The 22,350-nt window shown below is 43.7% G+C and overlaps 1 protein-coding gene across 1 annotated transcript in view; it reads left to right on the top strand.

The window, feature by feature from the left end:
* CAMSAP3 (calmodulin regulated spectrin associated protein family member 3) overlaps positions 1-22,350 on the top strand; it is a 272,719-nt gene that overhangs the window by 94,893 nt on the left and 155,476 nt on the right. Inside the window, exon 2 of the mRNA XM_030197560.1 lies at positions 19,717-19,982. Within this exon, the coding sequence (XP_030053420.1) occupies positions 19,717-19,982 (266 nt within the window). The remainder of the gene's footprint in view (positions 1-19,716; positions 19,983-22,350) is intronic.

Raw genomic sequence — 22,350 nt, 5'->3', positions numbered from 1 at the left:
GATTGGCCGGCCCTGGAATCGGGCTTAGCCTATTTGGCAGACTTGCTGTATGATGTCTGGAGAGCCTCAGCTAAAGGCATGGCTCAGACAGTCTCTGCGCGGCGGTGGCTTTGGCTGAAACATTGGTCTGCTGACCACGCCTCTAAATCCCGCCTGGCTAGATTGCCTTTTAAAGGCAAGCTGCTCTTTGGGGTCGAGCTGGACAAAATCGTGACCGATCTCGGCACGTCTAAGGGCAAGAAAGTACCAGAGGTCAGGGCTCGGGTTAGTACTCGTCCCGATACCTCCAGAGGACGGTTGCAGGAAGCCCATCGGTACCGCCCGGGCAAGTCGGGTTCCTCTGCCCCCTCTTCCTTCAAGAGGAATTTCTCCCCCAAGCAGCATTCCTTTCGCAGAGACCGCCGTCCCGGAGGTGCTCCCTCCGGTCCTCCCCCAGGGTCTCGTACCCAATGACGGGGCCTTGGTCCACGCCCCAGTGCAGATTGGAGGACGGCTGTCCTCGTTTCTGGGCGAGTGGACCACTATAACTTCAGACGCGTGGGTGCTGGAAGTCATCAGAGACGGCTACAAGCTAGAGTTCTGCCAACCCTTAAGAGACGGGTTTGTACTCTCTCCCTGCAAGTCTCCGGTCAAGCTGTGGTAGTGCAGCAGACCTTGGACAACCTGATCCGCCTGGGTGCGGTTGTTCCGGTGCCAAAAAATCAGATTGGCAAGGGACGTTACTCCATTTACTTTGTGGTTCCAAAGAAAGGAGGTTCTGTCCGGCCTATCCTCGACCTCAAAGGGGTCAATCGGGCCTGGAAAGTGAGGCACTTTCGCATGGAGACTCTCCGCTCTGTTATAGCGGCAGTGAAGGCAGGAGAGTTCTTGGCTTCCTTGGACATCAAGGAAGCGTACCTGCATATTCCCATCTGGCCTCCTCTCCAACGCTTTCTGCGTTTTACAGTCCTGAGACGACACTTCCAGTTCAGAGCCCTCCCTTTCGGGTTGGCTACTGCTCCGCGGACCTTTTCCAAAGTAATGGGGGTCATAGCGGCCTTCCTGCTAAAGGAAGGAGTACAAGTCCATCCTTATCTGGACGACTGGTTGATCCGAGCCCCCTCTTATGCAGAGTGCGGCGAAGCTATGGACCGGGTAGTTGCTCTTTTGAGCTCCCTGGGATGGATCATCAACTGGAAGAAGAGCCAGCTGCGCCCGACTCAGTCCCTGGTGTATCTGGGAGTTCGATTCGACACCCAAGTGGGCAGAGTGTTCCTGCCAGACAATCGGATTGTCAAGCTTCAGGCTCAGGTGGACTAGTTCCTAGTAGCCTCTCCTATTCGGGCTTGGGACTACGTGCAGCTGTTGGGCTCTATGACGGCCACGATGGAAGTAGTGCCCTGGGCCAGGGCTCATATGAGACCACTACAGCTATCTCTGCTGCTGCGCTGGACTCCGATGTCGGAGGATTATGCTGTGCGCCTTCCCGTGGACCCAGCAGTGCGCAAGGCGCTGAGCTGGTGGACGCAGACAGACAAGTTGTCTGCAGGATTGCCTCTGGTGACCCCGGAGTGGATTGTCGTCACGACAGACGCCTCTTTGATGGGCTGGGGAGCCCACTGCTTGGGAAGGACAGCGCAGGGGCTCTAGTCTCCTGCAGAGGCAAGTGGTCTATCAACCTCCTGGAACTCAGAGCCATTCGGTTGGTGTTATTGGAGTTCATCCCGGTACTGGTGTTGAAGCCTGTACGGGTCCTGTCGGACAATGCCACGGCTGTGGCCTATATCAACCGCCAGGGAGGTACCAAGAGCGCCCCTCTAGCCAAGGAGGCTATGAGTCTTTGCCAGTGGGCGGAAGCGAACCTGGAGCAGCTTTCAGCGGCCCACATTGCCGGAGTCATGAATGTCAAGGCGGACTTTCTCAGTCGCCATACCTTGGAGCCCGGAGAGTGGCAACTATCTGCTCAGGCGTTCTTGGACATCACGAAGCGCTGGGGCCAGCCGAGCCTAGATCTGATGGCGTCATCGGCCAATGGCCAAGTGCCGCGCTTTTTCAGCAGAGGACGGGACCCTCGATCCCTGGGAGTAGATGCTCTTCTCCAGTGGCCGACACAAGAGCTCCTCTATGTGTTCCCGCCCTGGCCCATGTTGGGCAGGGTGCTAGACCGGGTGGCAAAGCATCCCGGCAGGGTAATCCTGGTGGGTCCGGATTGGCCCAGACGTCCCTGGTATGCGGACTTGTTCAGGCTCTCAGTCGACGATCCTCTGCGGCTGTCAGTGGAGCAGGGCCTGTTACATCAGGGTCCCGTGGTGATGGAGGATCCCTCTCCCTTTGGTCTTACGGCCTGGCTATTGAGCGGCAGCGTCTGAGGAAGAAGGGCTTCTCAGACAAGGTCATCGCCACTATGCTGAGAGCGAGGAAGCGCTCTACTTCTACTGCTTACGCCAGGGTTTGGCGTATCTTTGCAGCATGGTGTGAAGCAGGCTCACTTTCTCCCTTCACTGCTCCAATTTCTTCAGTGTTGGCGTTCCTGCAAGAAGGTCTGGAGAAAGGCCTGTCGCTCAGTTTCCTTAAAGTCCAGGTAGCGGCTCTGGCTTGCTTCAGGGGCCGCCTGAAGGGTGCTTCCCTGGCTTCGCAGCCAGATGTGGTGCGCTTTCTCAAGGGAGTTAATCACCTGCGCCCTCCTCTGCACTCAGTGGTGCCTGCGTGGAATCTCAACCTGGTGCTAAGAGCATTGCAGAAGCCGCCTTTGGAACCCTTGTCGAGGGCATCTCTGAAAGACCTGACGTTGAAAGCAGTCTTTTTGGTGGCTATCACTTCAGCCAGAAGAGTTTCCGAGCTCCAGGCGCTCTCATGTCGAGAGCCTTTTCTGCAGTTCACTGAGGCAGGAGTGACTATTCGCACAGTGCCTTCCTTCCTGCCCAAGATTGGTTCTCGCTTCCATGTGAATCAGCAGCTCTGTCTCCCTTCCTTTCGTAGGGAGGACTACCCAGAGGAGTACTCCGCTCTTGAATATCTGGATGTGAGACGAGTCATCATCAGATACTTGGAAGTGACCAATGATTTCCGGAAATCGGATCATCTGTTTGTCCTGTTTGCAGGTCCTCGTAAGGGTCTGCAGGCTGCTAAGCCTACAGTGGCAAGATGGGTCAAGGAAGCCATTGCAGCGGCTTATGTGGCCGCGGGGAAGGTGCCGCCTATCCAGCTGAAGGCTCACTCCACGAGAGCTCAGGCGGCCTCGATGGCAGAGGCCGGATCCGTCTCCTTGGAAGAGATATGCAAGGCGGCAACGTGGGCTTCGGCTCATACAGTGGGGGAAATAAGTATTTGATCCCTTGCTGATTTTGTAAGTTTGCCCACTGACAAAGACATGAGCAGCCCATAATTGAAGGGTAGGTTATTGGTAACAGTGAGAGATAGCACATCACAAATTAAATCCGGAAAATCACATTGTGGAAAGTATATGAATTTATTTGCATTCTGCAGAGGGAAATAAGTATTTAATCCCTCTGGCAAACAAGACCTAATACTTGGTGGCAAAACCCTTGTTGGCAAGCACAGCGGTCAGACGTCTTCTGTAGTTGATGATGAGGTTTGCACACATGTCAGGAGGAATTTTGGTCCACTCCTCTTTGCAGATCATCTCTAAATCATTAAGAGTTCTGGGCTGTCGCTTGGCAACTCGCAGCTTCAGCTCCCTCCATAAGTTTTCAATGGGATTAAGGTCTGGTGACTGGCTAGGCCACTCCATGACCCTAATGTGCTTCTTCCTGAGCCACTCCTTTGTTGCCTTGGCTGTATGTTTTGGGTCATTGTCGTGCTGGAAGACCCAGCCACGACCCATTTTTAAGGCCCTGGCGGAGGGAAGAAGGTTGTCACTCAGAATTGTACGGTACATGGCCCCATCCATTCTCCCATTGATGCGGTGAAGTAGTCCTGTGCCCTTAGCAGAGAAACACCCCCAAAACATAACATTTCCACCTCCATGCTTGACAGTGGGGACGGTGTTCTTTGGGTCATAGGCAGCATTTCTCTTCCTCCAAACACGGCGAGTTGAGTTCATGCCAAAGAGCTCAATTTTTGTCTCATCTGACCACAGCACCTTCTCCCAATCACTCTCGGCATCATCCAGGTGTTCACTGGCAAACTTCAGACGGGCCGTCACATGTGCCTTCCGGAGCAGGGGGACCTTGCGGGCACTGCAGGATTGCAATCCGTTATGTCGTAATGTGTTACCAATGGTTTTCGTGGTGACAGTGGTCCCAGCTGCCTTGAGATCATTGACAAGTTCCCCCCTTGTAGTTGTAGGCTGATTTCTAACCTTCCTCATGATCAAGGATACCCCACGAGGTGAGATTTTGCGTGGAGCCCCAGATCTTTGTCGATTGACAGTCATTTTGTACTTCTTCCATTTTCTTACTATGGCACCAACAGTTGTCTCCTTCTCGCCCAGCGTCTTACTGATGGTTTTGTAGCCCATTCCAGCCTTGTGCAGGTGTATGATCTTGTCCCTGACATCCTTAGACAGCTCCTTGCTCTTGGCCATTTTGTAGAGGTTAGAGTCTGACTGATTCACTGAGTCTGTGGACAGGTGTCTTTCATACAGGTGACCATTGCCGACAGCTGTCTGTCATGCAGGTAACGAGTTGATTTGGAGCATCTACCTGGTCTGTAGGGGCCAGATCTCTTACTGGTTGGTGGGGGATCAAATACTTATTTCCCTCTGCAGAATGCAAATAAATTCATATACTTTCCACAATGTGATTTTCCGGATTTAATTTGTGATGTGCTATCTCTCACTGTTACCAATAACCTACCCTTCAATTATGGGCTGCTCAAGTCTTTGTCAGTGGGCAAACTTACAAAATCAGCAAGGGATCAAATACTTATTTCCCCCACTGTACATTCTCCAAGCATTACCGTTTGACTGTGGCTGCACGGGCGGAGGCCCGGTTTGGAGCTTCAGTGTTGAGGTCAGGGATTTCTATGTCCCGCCCTGGGTGAGTACTGCTTCGGTACATCCCACCAGTCTATGGATTGATCAGCTTGATGATATGGAAGGTAAAATTATGTATAATCATACCTGATAATTTTCTTTCCATTAATCATAGCTGATCAATCCATAGCCCCTCCCAGATATCTGTACTGTTTATATTCTGGTTGAATTTTAGGTTCAAGTTTAGCCTTCAGTTACTTCAGGAGGACTTTGTGTTCAAGTTCTTCTTTCACTTGGATTCTTCAAGAGTTGAGACGAGTTTGTGTTACAGTGAGCTGCTGCATTCCTCTCCCCTCCGTTTTACGGGGCTGGATTGAGACATAAATTCTGCCGGCACTCCCTCCCGCTTCGTGCGGCTGTAGGGCAGCTTTGTACCCCTCCCGCTTCGGCGGTGTTAGGGTCAGTCAGCTCCTCCCGCGGTTGCGGTTGCAGGATAAGCCAGATCCCCCCGCATCGGCGGGTGTGGTGTCCCTCCCCCGCTCCGCGGGGATGAGCTGGACGGATTCCCCTCCCCCACTTGTGTGGGGATGAGCTGGGTTAATTCCCCTCCCCCGTTTCGGCGGTGGTGAGCTGGGCAGAGTGTCCCTTCGTGGGTGTAATTCTCTAAGTGCTGAGTCCTGCGGATGGAGCTTTGATATCGACATACTGAGGAGTTTCCGGCAGCACATGACCACATATAGGGAGGCAAAAGTTTGCTCTCTATCTCCACCTGCTGGTAGATGGACACAACCCACCAGTCTATGGATTGATCAGCTATGATTAATGGAAAGAAAATTATCAGGTATGATTATACATAATTTTACCTTGGGCGGATCTGAAACTCTCTTTCCAAGCATGCCTAGTTTTTTCAGAGTTTCTTTGTCTGCAGCGTGGTTTTATAGGCTGTGGTGAGCATCCAGCAACATGAGGCACCATCAGAATTTGTGACCAGCCAGAAATTCCTGCATGTGGCTGATATCAAAGAAAGATGGGGGATGGGAAATAGTGCTGCATACCTGAAGTACAACTTTATAGCTAAAACCTATAGACAGCATGCTGCTTTTGTTGCCACTTAATATCACTCGTACTTTAGGTGCAGTATTTTGTAGGGGGTGTGTAGGGCAAGATTTTTGTTTAATTTTCTATATTTGTAGTATTGTGTGTATGTGTTTAACTTTTGGTTTTGGGGGCAGTGTTAATGTACACAGCCCTGAATTAACCATTAAACAAAATAAGGGAAGGGAGAGGGGCACCAGAGTTTTTTTTTTTCTCTCCTATCTATCATGCCCTTAACTCTTTTCACTGCCATCTGCCACACCCATTATCCAACATAAATTTGTATTTTTCTAATCATTATAAATATATATGATGTTTTGTTTCACACAGTGATATTTCTCAACACTTTGAGTCTTGATGTGTTCTCAGTTAACAATGGATGGGCTGAGGGGCATAATGATGCAAAACTGCAGAAGAATTTGACAGGGGCAAAGCTTGGGAGTGTGAGTGTTTCTGTGTCATGCTCTAAGAGCATGACACAGAAACACTCACACTCCCAAGCTTTGCCCCTGTCAAATTCTTCTGCAGTGTTGCATCATTATGATGCTGAAAAAAGTACTGTTGTGGAACCAGAGGCAATGAAAGTAGCACAACCCAAGAAACATCCCCCAAATAATGACAGATTGGTGAAAAGCAGAAAATTCTTACTGATCAGAGACTCTATTATCAGAGGCATTAACTTAAGAACACAGTTCAGGGGTTCCAACCTACTACTAGTACTTATCATTTCTATGGCGCTATTAGACGTACGCAGCGCTGTACACTTGAACATGAAGCGACAGAGCTTACATTCTAATTAGGACAAACAGGACAGTGAAATGTCTTCCAGGATCTTCAGTTAAAAGATGTACAGACCAAATACTGAAAGTGATCCGAGAAGAGAGCAGTTAGACAAGAATCTGATAGAAGATATTCAAAAGATAGGTATGAAAGGGGAGGCAGTGGTGTACCGAGGGCGGGGCAGTGGGGGCGGACTGCCCCGCACACAAACCAATGGGGGTGCTCTTCTAATGTCTGCTTCGTCTGTCAGTTTGGCAGGCCTTCCTTTAACGCTGCACTGGTGCACGCCTTACACTTCCACGGTTCACTTGACTCCTCCCAGCGGCTCCTCTCTCTCTCTCGAGTCCTGCCCATCTGGACTATTCACGTCACATCTTCCTCCCCCTGCATGCCAGTGCGCCTTGCGGCCTTCCTGCTGCAGTAACGTCTCCGGGTGTTTGGCTGCTCTCTCCGTCCCAGCTTGCGGCTGTTCGCCCTCTTCAGTGCAGCCGCGAGCTAGCGCCTTCTGCTTCTAGCGTCCTGCACTATTGCACTCCTCCACCCCTGCTGGCCACTAGTCTATTGTCGGCAGAAGAATCTTGGATCACTTCTGTTCCAGGTCTGTACTCGGCAGCCAGGTAATTAGGCCCTGTGGTGCAATCTAATATTTATTTATTTAAATTGTGCTGCCTTGACTTTAAAATAAAAAAAATTGATTGCATTTTCTGCTGCTGCTAGTTTGACAAGAGCAGCAAGCTGCAGCTGGGGGGAGGAGAGGTCATAAAATGTGAAAAGGAAGGACCGGGGGGTGGGGGTGGGCAAGAACACTACTCTGGATGAGAGAGAAAGAGGGCATGATGCTGATGGATGGAGGGGACAGACAGAGGGGCGGACAGCTCTGGAAATGAGAGAAGAAAGGGCAGACCAGACACTGGATGGAAAGGGGCAGAGAAAGGAGGTGAAGTTAAGGCTCGAAAACGGAAGATATGATGTTGTTCGTTGCTGCAACAGACCAATATGTAGGCTTTTCACTTTTTTTTTTTTCAAAAAATACATTAATGTAATTGAAAAGTATTAATCCTTTACTTTCCCTTTTTTGTATTGTAATATTTATTTTGTTTTTACTGGTCTGGCATGATGATTACGTCTTCAAGTTTCAATAAAAGAAAATGTTCACTGTCTGTTTCTTTTCTGACCATTTATCTCATTTCATGATTATTGCTAAAAATAATTTTTTCGTGGGGGTGGGGTGGGGTTAAAAAAAAGGTTGGCCCTGGGTGTCAAGTATGCTAGGTACGCCACTGAGGGGAGGTGCTACTGTTGGGAGATTTCAATTTGTCTGACATGGATTGGAAAGTCCCGTCTGCAGAATCGGAAAGAAGTAGGGAGATTGTGTGGATGCTTGTCAAAGTGCCTTGCTCAGACAAATGGTGACGGAATCCACGAGGAAAGGGTCGATGCTGGATCTAGTGCTCATGAATGGAGGAAGTGTTTCCAGTATCCTGGTAGGTGCCCACCTATGTAATAGTGATCATCACACCATATGGTTTGATATAAAGGCGGAATGCGGACGCACAAAACTCAAAGTACTGGATTTCAGACGTACTGATTTTGGTAAAATGGGAGAATACCTGAAGAAGGAGCTGTTGGTGTGGGAAGACGTAGGAGATGTGGAAAAGCAGTGGTCCAAGCTAAAGGCTGCTATAAATATGGCGACTGATCTTTATGCGAGGAAAGTAAGCAAGAGAAGCAGGAAGCCTATATGGTTCTCCAAACAAGTAGCTGAAAAAATAAGAGCAATGAGAGGATCACGGAAAAGATTATCGGATTAAACTCAAGCGAAGAGGGAAATATGGTTAGCGAAAGCAATGAGAGCAATGAGAGGATCACGGAAAAGATTATCGGATTAAACTCAAGCGAAGAGGGAAATATGGTTAGCGAAAGCGGGAGCGGAAGAAAAAATGGCTAAAGATGTAAAGAGGTGACAACCTTTTTCAGATATATTGGAGAAAGGAGAAAAGATAGGAATGGAATTGCAAGACTGAAAGATAATGAGAATGGCTGGCTATGTGGAGAGTGGGGAGGATAAAGTGAATGTGCTAAACAATTATTTCTGTTTGGCGTTCACGGAGGAAAATCCTGGAGAAGGATTTAGGTCGGCTGCCAAGGGAATAGCTTGGAATGGAGTGGATATTGCGCCATTTATGGAAGAAAGCATTTATAAACAGCTTGAGAAATGGGGCTGGATGGGATACATCCAAGGATACTGAGGGAGTTCAGAGAAGTCCTGGTGGGGTGGAACCTGTTAAAGATTTATTTAATAGATCTTTAGAGATGGAAGAGGTTCCATGGGATTGGAGATGAGCCGATGCGGTCCCTCGTCACAAAAGTGGAGACAAGGAAGAAATGGGAAACTACAGACCGATAAGTCTCACGTCAGTGGTAGGAAACATAACGGAGTTGCTGCTGAAAGAAAGGATAGTTAACTTTCTAGAAGTCAACGAGTTATAGGATGTGAGGCAACATGGCTTTACCAAAGGAAAATTCTGCCAAATGAATCTTATTGACTTCTTTGACTGGGCAACCAAAGAACTGGATGAAGGACATGTGTTAGATGTAATCTACTTGGATTTCAGCAAAGCCTTTGATATGGTCCCCCACAGAAGACTCGTGAATAAGCTGAAAGGGTTGAACTTAGGACCGGAAGTGGTGAACTGGATAGGAAACTGGTTGACTGACAGGTGGTAGAGAGTGGTGGTAAATGGAATTCGCTTGGAGGAAAGAGTGGTGGTAAATGGAATTCGCTTTGAGGAAAGGAAGGTGGGCAGTGGAGTTCCTCAGGGTTTGGTGCTGTGGCCTATTTTGTTTAATATATTTGTGAGAGATATTGCTGAAGGGTTGGATGGAAAGGTTTGCCTTTTTGCGGATGACACGAAAATAGCCAATAGAGTGGATACCCTGGAGGCAGTAGAAACGATGAGAAGGGATCTCCGAACGTTAGAATAATGGTCGAGGGTCTGGCAGTTAAAACTTAATAAAAATCATACAAAGAAACCAATCCACTCAAAATAATCAAAAGTGCATGTAAGTGTGAAATATTTTTTCTTTTTTGTTGCTAATAGTACTCGGTAGGAGGGGTCGTGTTCACAGAACTTTCATGCAGTGTATCATTGCTGACTCCCTTAGGACATCATCGCACTCCTTCCTCCCTGCCACATCACCACCATATCCCCACAGGACTTCTGTTTCGACAGTGACTCCTTGCACTCCTAGACAAGCTAAGTACAACTTAAGCACAAGTTCAGTGTTATCGGTAAAATGAAACGTTTTTGAATATGGTGGTTCTGTGAATACGACCCCTCCTACTGAGCACTGTTAGCAATAAAAAGGAAAAAATATTTCACACTTACATGCACTTTTGATTATTTTGAGTGGATTAGTTTCTTTGTTTGATTTTTAGAAATAGCAGGTAGAAACCAAACGGATTTTGTTACCCCACTGGGCAATATATTTATAAGATAGTTAAAACTTAATGCCAAGAAGTGTAGAGTGATGCACTTGGGGTGCAGAAACCCAAAAGAGAGACCTTGGGGTGTTGGTGTCTAAGGATTTAAAGGTGAAGAAACAATGTGACAAGGCGATGGCCGTGGCCAGAAGGATGCTAGCCTGCATAGAGAGGGGTATAACTAGCAGAAGAAAGGAGGTGTTGATGCCTCTCTACAAGTCATTGTTGAGGCCCCACTTTGAGTATTATGTTCAGTTTTGGAGGCCGTATCTTGCTAAAGATATAATAAGACTAGAAGCGGTGCAAAGAAAAGCTACCAAAATGGTATGGGATTTGCGTTGCAAACTGTACGAGGAGAGACTTGCTGACCTGAACATGTATACTTTGGAGGAAAGGAGAAACAGGTGACATGATACAGACGTTCAAATATTTGAAAGGTATTAATCCGCAAATGAACCTTTTTCAGAGACGGGAAGGCGCTAGAATTAGAAAACATGAATTGAGGTTGAAGGGGGGGGGGGCATGTCCGGAAATATGTTTTCACAGAGAAGGGTGGTGGATATGTGGAATGGCCTCCCGCGGGAGGTGGTGGAGATGAAAATGGTAATGGAATTCAAACATGTGTGGGATAAACACAAAGGAATTCTGTTTAGAAGGAATGGATCCACGGAATGTTAGCGGAGATTAGGTGGCGACGCCAGTAATTGTGAAGTGAAACTGGTGCTGGGCAGACTTCTATGGTTTATGCCCTGATCGTGACTAAATAGATATGGATGGACTGGAGTGCAAATTTTAAGGGGTTTCAACGTTTATTTATTTTTTGTTGCTTTTGTACCCCATGCTTTCCCACTCATGGCAGGCTCAATGCGACTTACATGGGGCAATGGAGGGTTAAGTGACTTGCCCAGAGTCACAAGGAGCTGCTTATGCCTGAAGTGGGAATCGAACTCAGTTCCTCAGTTCCCCAGGCCCAAGTCCACCACCCTAACCACTAGGCCACTCCTCCACACGTTAGCTTCAGAACTTAGTACAAGAACAGTGCTGGGCAGATTTCTAGGGTCTGTGCCCTGAGAATGGCATGGACAAATCAAACTTGGGTATAAAGTATCACATACCATGTAAAATGAGTTTCTTGTCGGGCAGACTGGATGGACCGTACAGGTCGTTATCTGCCGTCATTTACTATGTTAATCCGACCCTGAGTGTACACTATTCGCAAACTGTGAGCTCTCTTTTTTTTCTTCAATGGTGCTTTGCAAAGAACAATGCAGAACAGCCCAAAAATCATCCATGTAAGCACAAGTCATGTGTATTGACTATGAAGGGTCAAGAAAACTACATGATAGTCTATCTGCAAGATCCAAGATGGTGACACAAAAAGCAGAACAGACGTAGGGGGGGGGGGGGGGGGGGACGATATATAAATGTATTTAACCAACAGTGCCCAACACAGGCCATGTCGCCCATAGCCCAGACATGGGGTGCCTCAGGGGCTATAAACAAACAAATAACATCATAGCAACAATACATATATCAATACAATAACAGGATAAAAATAATAAATGAATCAAAACATGAATAAAATATATCTACACCATAACATATAGCATCACAAGAATACGGAAATAACTTATATGTAAAGTCATGCATGTTAACCTATATCAAATAGAAAATTGAAAATAAAAAACAGACACACATGAATACCAGAAATGGGACTTGATATACCGCCTTTCTGAAGTTTTTGCAACTACATTCAAAGCGGTTTACATATATTCAGGTACTTATTTTGTACCAGGGGCAATGGAGGGTTAAGTGATTTGCCCAGAGTCACAAGGAGCTGCAGTGGGAATTGAACTCAGTTCCCCAGAATCAAAGTCCATTGCACTAACCACTAGGCGGCTACTCAAGTATATGTATAGAGAAGCATCATCAAGTCTACCAAATTATGTTGAGAATAGGGTACCTGTTATGACTGCAATCATATGACTACAAAATGAAGAAACAAAAAGAACCTGAATATCGTGGTCTAAAAACACGTCATTACATCAGTTTGAAATTAAGTGGTGCAACAGCCAAGTCGACCAAATAGTTCATAAGAAACAATCTACTCAATCCAGAAGATGGCAGCAAAGTAACATAAAATATATACTGCTAACTTACCAAGGGAATCCATATGATGGCTCAGAGAATTCACCAGCATCATTGCTGAACCGCATTGATTTCATACACTGTTACTGACCAATTATAGCACTTCAAGGAAGGTCAAAGGTGATGAATCGATAGAGAATTAATACATACATCTCAATAACCAGTTTACTAATAACCAATGTCTTATATTTTTAAAAAATCCTTCAATATATAGTGAATAAATTGTACTATTTTGCTAAACGCTGCCACCATGTGTACGCACCAAAATTCAAATATAGACAATATATATAAAATAATACTCTAATATAAAGTGGTAGCATTAAAAAATCAAACATTGGAAATCCTCAATCAACGAAATAAAAATATATGGAACATGCCAAAATGGAAGAATGACATAAATGTGTTCCACATAATCTATTGTGTTTCAGTATGTAAAAAAGGAGACAGGGAGCTGACAACCTCTGGTGGTGTGCATTGAAATTGCAGTCTAACATAAGTTACATGCCTTATATAAAACAAAACATTCCTTTATACTGATAATCCAGTCTTCCATTTAAAAAAATACAAACATCAGTATATCAATAAAAAAAGTATATAAAGAAATGTCATAAAGTCCATAATGTATTCCACGTTAGGCTTATACATTGCAATCCCATTATAAAAAAAGAAAACAGAGCTGATGACCTCTGGTAATGCACATTAAAATCCTACCCTTCCTCTCCAAGATACTTGAACACGCTGTTCACAGCCGCTGCCTTGATTTTCTCTCCTCTCAGGCCATCCTCGATCCGCTTCAATCCGGTTTTCGCCCTCTACACTTGACAGAAACGGCACTCACTAAAGTCTGTAATGACCTGTTCCTTGCCAAATCCAAAGGTCACTACTCCATCCTCATCCTCCTCGACCTATCCGCCGCTTTTGACACTGTCAATCATAATTTACTTCTTGCTACACTATCCTCATTTGGGTTCCAGGGCTCTGTCCTCTCCTGGTTCTCCTCTTATCTCTCCCACCGTACCTTCAGAGTACATTCTCATGGATCTTCCTCCACCCCCATCCCGCTCTCTGTTGGAGTTCCTCAGGGATCTGTCCTTGGACCCCTTCTTTTTTTCAATCTACACCTCTTCCCTGGGCTCGCTGATCTCATCTCATGGTTTCCAATATCATCTTTATGCTGATGACACCCAGCTTTATCTCTTCACACCAGACATCACTGCGGAAACCTAGGCCAAAGTATCGGCCTGCTTATCCGACATTGCTGCCTGGATGTCTAACCGCCACCTGAAACTGAACATGGCCAAGACCGAGCTCATTGTCTTTCCACCCAAACCCACTTCTCCTCTCCCTCCACTCTCTATCTCAGTTGATAACACCCTCATCCTCCCCGTCTTATCTGCCCGCAACCTCGGAGTCATCTTCGACTCCTCCCTCTCCTTCTCTGCCCATATCCAGCAGACAGCCAAGACCTGTCGCTTCTTTCTCTATAACATCAGCAAAATTCGCCCTTTCATCTCTGAGCACACCACCCGAACTCTCATCCACTCTCTCATTACCTCTCGCCTTGACTACTGCAACCTACTCCTCACTGGCCTCCCACTTAACCATCTATCCCCCCTTCAATCCGTTCTGAACTCTGCTGCGCGTCTTATCTTCCGCCTAGACCGATATGCTCATATCACCCCTCTCCTCAAGTCACTTCACTGGCTTCCGATCAGGTACTGCATACAGTTCAAGCTTCTCCTACTAACCTACAAATGCACTCAATCTGCAGCCCCTCACTACCTCTTTACCCTCATCTCCCCTTACGCTCCTACCCGTAACCTCCGCTCACAGGACAAATCCCTCCTCTCAGTACCCTTCTCCACCACCGCCAACTCCAGACTCAGCCCTTTCTGCCTCGCTTCACCCTATGCTTGGAATAAACTCCCTGAGCCCATATGCCAAGCCCCCTCCCTACCCATCTTCAAATTCTTGCTCAAAGCCCACCTCTTCAATGTCGCTTTCGGCACCTAACCATTGTACCTCTATCCAGGAAATCTAGACTGCCTCAATCTTGATTGACTGCACTTTTTGTCCTTTAGATTGTAAGCTCCTTTGAGCAGGGACTGTCCTTCTTTGTTCATTGTACAGCGCTGCGCAACCCTGGTAGCGCTTTAGAAATGTTAAATAGTAGTAGTAGTAGTAGTTTAAACTAAGTATTGTGTATTGTATAATTGTGGACTGTTTGCTTGTTCATAGTGTAAAGATGATCTAGTCACACCGATGTAATGACATGTTTTTAGACCGTGATATTCAGGTTTTTTTTTTTTTTTTTTAGTCATATGATTGCAGTCATATGATTGTAACCTATTCTGTTCAATATACATCTAATGTAATCTTGACCCCTGCCCCTTGGGAGGGGACTACAGTCTTAGAGAAGTTCTCCTTCCTTGAAGGAAAACTCCTTGACTGTCTTTAACCTTATACCTATGACTCCTTATCAGACAGGCTGCAAGATGCAAGGCTAAACTTTCAGACATTATTCCCTGGATAAAATAATTTGGATTAAAGAACACAGGAAGAGAGACACCATTAGCCAATCATAAATTTATCATAGAAGGTTATTTATTACAAATAGGAAAATAGACATCTAATTGCTGGTTTGCCAATTACATTTCATAAGTAGTATATACAAAAAGTCTTTTTTTTTTTTTTTTCTTGTTCCTGTGGAGGAATTACCAGCCTGGAGCAAAAGTGTTACGCAGTGCTAGCAAGATTCCCTTTTCTGCAGTAATAAAACATTCATTTTATATGTTTATCTTACTGTGTGTACGTGACCATATTACATGACTTTTGTGGAAACATAATTTCCACCAACCAGCCTGCCATTGTTTTCCTCCATTGTCATTGGTTGGCTTCATAGCATGATTACTGCATGGACCTTTCTTTTCCACTCACCTGCTCAACATCAGCTTCCCCCCTTGCATAAACATGTGTATGTGTCATTTCGCATACTCGGCTCATTCTGTTCTAACCACCTAGATTCCTTACACACAATACCCTAGAGATTTCTTCAGACCATCCCTTTGTCTTGTTTGCTATTAACCACTTATCTCTCCAGCATAGCTTATCTCTCCAGCACATGGTTGCCCACGGCTAGCCAGACTGTTGACATATGGGAACTTAGTTGACCCATCCATTTTTATTCAGTACTTCAAATCCTTAAACCTGGTCATGCTTGCAGGGCATAAACTACAGTACATTTCTACACTCAAGCCACTAGCTGAGCTGATTCGGTCAATGGACACTCATCTACACGGATGATGTGCAGCTACTCATACTCATTGAACCTAACTTACCTACAGCCTTGAATAAACTGATTACCTGTCTAACATCAATTCAGGAATGGGCTAAACACAACAAACTTTGCCTGAACCCAAGTAAAACTGAGGTTCTCTGGGTCCCTAACACAAGTGAATACATACCTGACATCAAAATCTCTTTTGGGAAGTACGAACTACCCCTTAAATTACAAGTCAGGAACCTTGGAATACAATTAGATTCAACACTTTGATTTCCCAAATTCAAGCAAACTTTAAAAGCTGCTTCTACTATTTGCGACAGCTAAGCTGCCTCTCTCCTTACATCAAGATGGTAAATCTTTTCCCAGTTGTGCATGCCATGATAACATCAAGACTGGATTACTGCAATGCACTATACAACGGTCTGACTACGAAGAGCCTGCACCAGCTTCAATTGATTTAGAATGCTGAAGCAAGACTAGAAGAAGGTTGCAAGCGACGTGACCAAATCACACCATTTTTATAAAAACTTTATTGGCTAAATTTAAAACTTAGTCTGATCTTCAAGGCCCTTAAACGAAATGGCCCTGAGTAGAAGAACAGGATGACCCTCTACACACCGGCAAGGACACTAAGGTCCTCTCAAGGACTTTCACTAGCCATATCCTCTCCAAAAGACATTGCACGATGTGATACCTGCAAGCGAGCCTTCTCTGGAGTAGCCCCCACACTCTGGAATGCACTGCGTGAAAGGCGCCACTTAACACAAGACTATTTCTACTTCTGGAAGCAGGTGAAAGCTTGACCCTTCAACCAAGCCTTTAATAGAAGAAGTAACTAAGTTGTTAGTCTCACTCACACACACAAGGAGTGACACGTGCTGCGCACACTACAACAGGACATGTTTATCCACTCCTACCCTAGCTGATAGAATATTTAACCATCTCTCTGACCTCATGTGCACCTTTCTTTAAATTAGTCACCTTATTTTCTAACTCCACTTACTCTCTCTTATCTATCTATATGTTAACCATCTCTCTGACCTCATTTGCTGATGACATAAAGTTATTCAAAATTGTTAAATTGCAAGAGGATTGTGAAAAATTTCAAGAGGACCTTACGAGACTGGGAGGCTGGGCATCTAAATGGCAGATGATGTTTAATGTGAGCAAGTGCAAAGTGATGCATGTGGGAAAGAGAAACCCGAATTATAGCTACGTCATGCAAGGTTCCACGTTAGGAGTCACCGACTAAGAAAGGGATCTAGGTGTCGTTGATGATACGTTGAAACCTTCTGTTAAGAAAGCAAATAGATTGTTAGGTAGAAAATGGGACAGGCAACCGCAGTAACCATGGGGATGGGGCAGATCCCATGGGGACGGGGCAGGGATGGGGACAGAGCCCATTTTCTACTTTGAAGCCTATTAATGAACTGGACTGTTATTTATGTTTGAGTGATGCCTACAAAGATATTTTGATTTTTTGGAAAAACAAGCAAACATACTGGTCACAACTAGCAAAATTTGCATGGAGGATCCTATACATCCTGCTACCAGCACATCTAAGAAGACAACTTCTATTCCAGGAAGGACTGTGGAAGACAGGAGAGCTAGATTTAATCCAGAGATTGTTGACATTTTATTTATCCACAGATTAAAAAAAACATAGCAGTGCTTCATAGGGCATATTTTCCCCTCTAGGGTATATAGAACGGATTGTATTTTATACCCCTGGACATTTTAACAGTGTGAATTAGGATTTCTTGGTGTAGTAGAGATCACCTATTGTTGGGGTTGGAAGGGTAGAGGGTGGTGGTGGGAAGGAGGTTATTATAGCTGCTCTTTGTTATTATTGTTTTGTATTTGTAATTTATATGCAACAGATGCACAGCATATTGCTCCTTTTTATACTTCAATAAAAAGATTTAAATATAAAATCATAAGTGTTCAAGGCTTCTGTAGATGAGGACAGAGCCCATGGTGGGGGGATGGGGACGAGGTGGGGATTGAGACAGAACCTCAAGGTCTTATCTTTTTAAATTTTTGTTTGCTAAGGCTTTTCTGAGGTACAATTTGACAAGTTTTTTTTAACCGTGATCGTAATGCCACTAACGGTAATATGTAAGCCACATTGAGCCTGCAAATAGGTGGGAAAATGTGGGATACAAAAGCAACAAATATATATATATATATATATTTTAATTGCTTTTGAAACACAACGTAAGTTTTCAACCATGATTATATTTCAATAGAAACAACATAGGGCAGTCATTCTTCATATTTATGCATAATTTAATTGATTAAAACCTTTTTTTTGGTCCAGATACTTCAGTACAATAAAATACAGATGTTTTAAGATACATTCCCCATTTTTTTGAGAATCCAGATATATCTTTACTCTCCCCTTCAGATATTTCAACCTTTGAGACATGCACCGATTTCTTTTTGGCGCGCTTTTGGGTGCTTTTTGGATACTTCATAGAGACCATTTTGACAGATCACAAAGATTGTTTTGGAGTTTGAAAAGTCACCTCTTCTTTCTCTCTTTTTTTTTTTTTTTTTTAAATAAAATTACTCTTAGCAGTGATGTCATATACAAAAGCACATTTTAGACCCACACTGAACGGTACTGGTTAACCACCTAAAGGGGGATTTTTTGATACCATTACCTCTTGTGGTGATGTCATACAAAATCTCTCAAAGGCATTTTTTAGATTTCCACTGAAAGGCATTTCCTACCCACTCAAGAGAATTTTTACACGTGAATAATCATCACATTTTAGAGGGTTCATGTCGTTTTCTCTCATAGGGCTATGATAACCCATTTAAAACTTAGACAAGGATATTTCTTTTCCATATCAACATTACTATTAGTGCTTACACCATAAGGGACTTTTGTAGTAACGTTTTTTAACAACATCTAAGTCTTTCTGTATACCCCTAAGGGATTCTGCAGACCCAGTGAATCATCATTTCTCAGTTGAATTTGAGATCAAATTTCTTTTTTTTTCAATGGTATCGCCCTATATATCAATAATGGGTGAGTTGGGTTTTTTTTTCTGTTTTTCATTTATAGGGTTAAGTTGATTCCCCTTTATGTACAAAGTTACGATAAGAATATCTCTTTTCAAAATCAGCAATACATATGGTCAGTAGAATTTAATTCTCAGCACCAATTTAATGTGTTTTTGGAATACATTATTAATTTATTAAATTAACTTTCTAAAGGTACAATATTATACATATATCTCATGTTGATTCGTATGACATTTCATTTTTTATATTTATTCATGGTCTATATAATATATATACATTTGTATACTTTTAACCTATATATCTTTTATATATGTGTGTACACTCTTTACATGTATTATTTTATTGTATTTTTATCTTTCTATGTTTACTGTATATTTTGTAAACTCCTGAAGCAGGTGTTTAGATGCCAAAATACAGCTGCTGTCAAGTCAATTTTGATATTTTGCAGTAAAGACCTTTATCCATCTGTAATTCTCTTTCGTTGTTTGAGAAGAGCCAACTCTCCCTACTTACATATATTTTTATTCATATGTATTTTATTCATGTTTTGATTTATTCTTTTTTTATCCTGTTATTGTATTATGTGGTGATATGATTTTGTTTATTTATAGCCCCTGAGGTAGCCCATGTATGGGCGAAACACAGCCTCTGTCGGATATCATTGGTTGAATAAATTTTATATAGATATATTTTTTTCCATCTGTTCTGCTTTTTGTGTTGCCATTTGTTATGAAGGGTCCATGTATGTGGAGCATGTTGCCTATAAATTTATGTATGCTTTCTAATCTGATTTCTGTATTTTCTAGTATATATAGCGATATTAATTTTATATAAAGGTCTGTATATTTTTTTATTTCACTATGCTGCTGCCTGTTTACTGTTAATTGCCCAGATTTTTAATTTAGCAGCATAAAAATGCTAAGAAATGAATATATCTTTGAATTTTAACCACATCTCTTATTTTGGCTTTTGTTGCAGAGAGCATTCCTGAAGAACTGAAGGAGCCCTACTACACAGATCAGTATGATCAGGAACACATCAAGCCCCCGGTCATCCGCTTGCTGCTGTCCTCTGATATCTACTGCAGAGTGTACCGAAACATGCTCCAACCTTCAGAGGATAATGCTGCTGCACCACGGGACAATGCTAGTATGCTGCATCTCTTGAGTCACCAGGGCCTGGCACCTATTGACCAAGAAAAAATGGTGAAGGATGAGGATCTAAAGCAGAAGCCCATCAAAATGGTATTTCCACCCCACCCTTTCTGTATAAGAACATATTTCAGGATCTCTAGCAGAGCAGTTTTTCCCCCACAAAATATATTGGAAATCCTTACAAGATTCATGGTCATTTGGTTGCCTAAGTATTTTATGACCAGATTAATTTTTGTGTCTTCCATTGATGACTGGGTTTCTGGTCTGCTTTTCTTATTGATTGTGGCAGAATCCTCAGCAATTCCAAAAATACTAGGACTAGGGGGCATGCGATGAAGCTTCAATGTAGCAAATTTAAAACGAATCGGAGAAAATTTTTCTTCTCTCAACGTGTAATTAAACTCTGGAATTCGTTGCCAGAGAATGTGGTAAAGGCGGTTAGCTTAGCGGAGTTTAAAAAAGGTATGGACGTCTTCCGAAAGGAAAAGTCCATAGACCGTTATTAAATGGACTTGGGGAAAATCCACTATTTCTGGGATAAGCAGTATAAAATGTTTTGTACATTTTTGGGATCTTGCTGGGTATTTGTGACCTGGATTGGCCACTGTTGGAAACAGGATGCGGGGCTTGATGGACCTTTGGTCTTTCCCAGTATGGCAATGCTTATGTACTTATGATACAAGTTTTGTAGCCTGTGGCTTCTGAGGTACCATTGTATCCCCAAATGGTTTAAGGCACTGTGAGCAATACAAACTGTGATAAAAGAAACTTCTTGAGAAGAATGAAGGAAAAGAGCAGTGAAGTTAACTAGTAGGAATGTCAGGATACAGTGTTTTGGGGAACTGGAGAATATTTTAACGTACCGTTACAGTTTATTAGATTTGCTGTACTGCTTGACTCTCTACCACAGAGAGATCAAAGGTGTCCAAGGTTAAAGTAAAAACATAAAAACTACAATTTTCAAATAGGAAAGAAGACGAACAATACGACAAAAAACCACATAAAACAAACACTCATTAAAACACTGGAATAATATCTAAAACAGACTTTATCCCTCATTTTCTAAAATAGAAACCCCAAACACAAGAGTAAAATAGGCTTTAAGTACATGTTTAAACCGTTTCAAAGACTGTTCCTTCTGAATTTCCACTGGGAACTTGTTCCACAAGAAAGGTGCTAAGTAAAAATAAGCAGACTTCCTTGTAGCCATCAAACAAGTAACTAGTCACAGGAGAAATACTCAACAATAAGAAATCCTAGGGACGCAGGTTCTTAGCTGAAATATAAGGGTGTGTGAACTCTGCATGGGGCTGTGGAATTTTTTCATAGTATACCCGATGAGTAAGAATCAATTTAAACAAAATTCTATAATGTACAGGCAACAAATTATGATAAACATATGGCAGAATGACTTTAAGAGCAAGTCCCAAAACTCAAACTACAGTATTCTGCAAGGTTTGCACCTTAAGCAAATTAATTTGAATCATCCCTGCATACACCACATTTGCATAGTCAAAGCTAGGATATAAAAAGAATCACAAATCTTCTCATCAACATAATCTTGAATGGCCCGCAATTTACACAACATCATGAGGCATATATATTTTTTAAAATCTGTACCCCGTGCTTTCCCACTCATGGCAGGCTCAATGCGGCTTAGGTACTTATTTGTACCTGGGGCAATGGAGGGTTAAGTGACTTGCCCAGAGTCACAAGGAGCTGCCTGTGCCTGCAGTGGGAATCGAACCCAGTTCCCCAGGACCAAAGTCCACCACTCTAACCACTAGGCCACTCCTCCACCTATGGAACTTTGGAAGGCTAAGTGCTTTGAAAATATACCTCAATATAACCCTGATGAACTAAAGCTTCCACCCAAATAGTTTAAACTTGTCAACCACAGGAACAATTTCATCCAGCAATTTTATCTCTAGGTATGGACGATCCATCCCACCAGTAATCCAACAAACCTCCATCTTTTTTGTATTTAAGACCATTCGATGTTCTTGTAACCAGATAACCATCACATACACACGTTCTTGTGTCTGCACCAAAGCAACATCCACCTGTGAAATTGAAACCACAAGAAGCAAATCATTGGCATAAACATAAGACTGCACCACTACCAACATAGGACTTAAAAACACATTGAACAGGATAGGCGATACGCCAAACATTGAGGTACTCCACATCTCAACTGCCATAAATGATGGCTGATAAAAGACCTGCATGGTCTATCCAGTCTGCTCAACAAGGCAGCCAAAGATGGCTGCAGTGTACTTAAATTCATTATCAATGCATGATTAAACCAACAATCTAACAGTATTTGCTAACATTTTATTTACCAATTTCAATCTTACGATATCTTCCCCTTCTCCATTCTGATCAGTGGTGTGCTGGAGCCGGCTTGCTGCGGCTCGCAAGATCCGGTTGTTAAATTTTGGCCGGACTTGCGAGCCGG

This window comes from Microcaecilia unicolor, chromosome 3 (genome assembly GCF_901765095.1).
Source record: "Microcaecilia unicolor chromosome 3, aMicUni1.1, whole genome shotgun sequence".
NCBI lineage: Eukaryota > Metazoa > Chordata > Amphibia > Gymnophiona > Siphonopidae > Microcaecilia > Microcaecilia unicolor.
The sequence above is the reverse complement of the archived record's forward strand: the minus strand, read 5'-3'. Positions and strand labels throughout refer to the sequence as shown.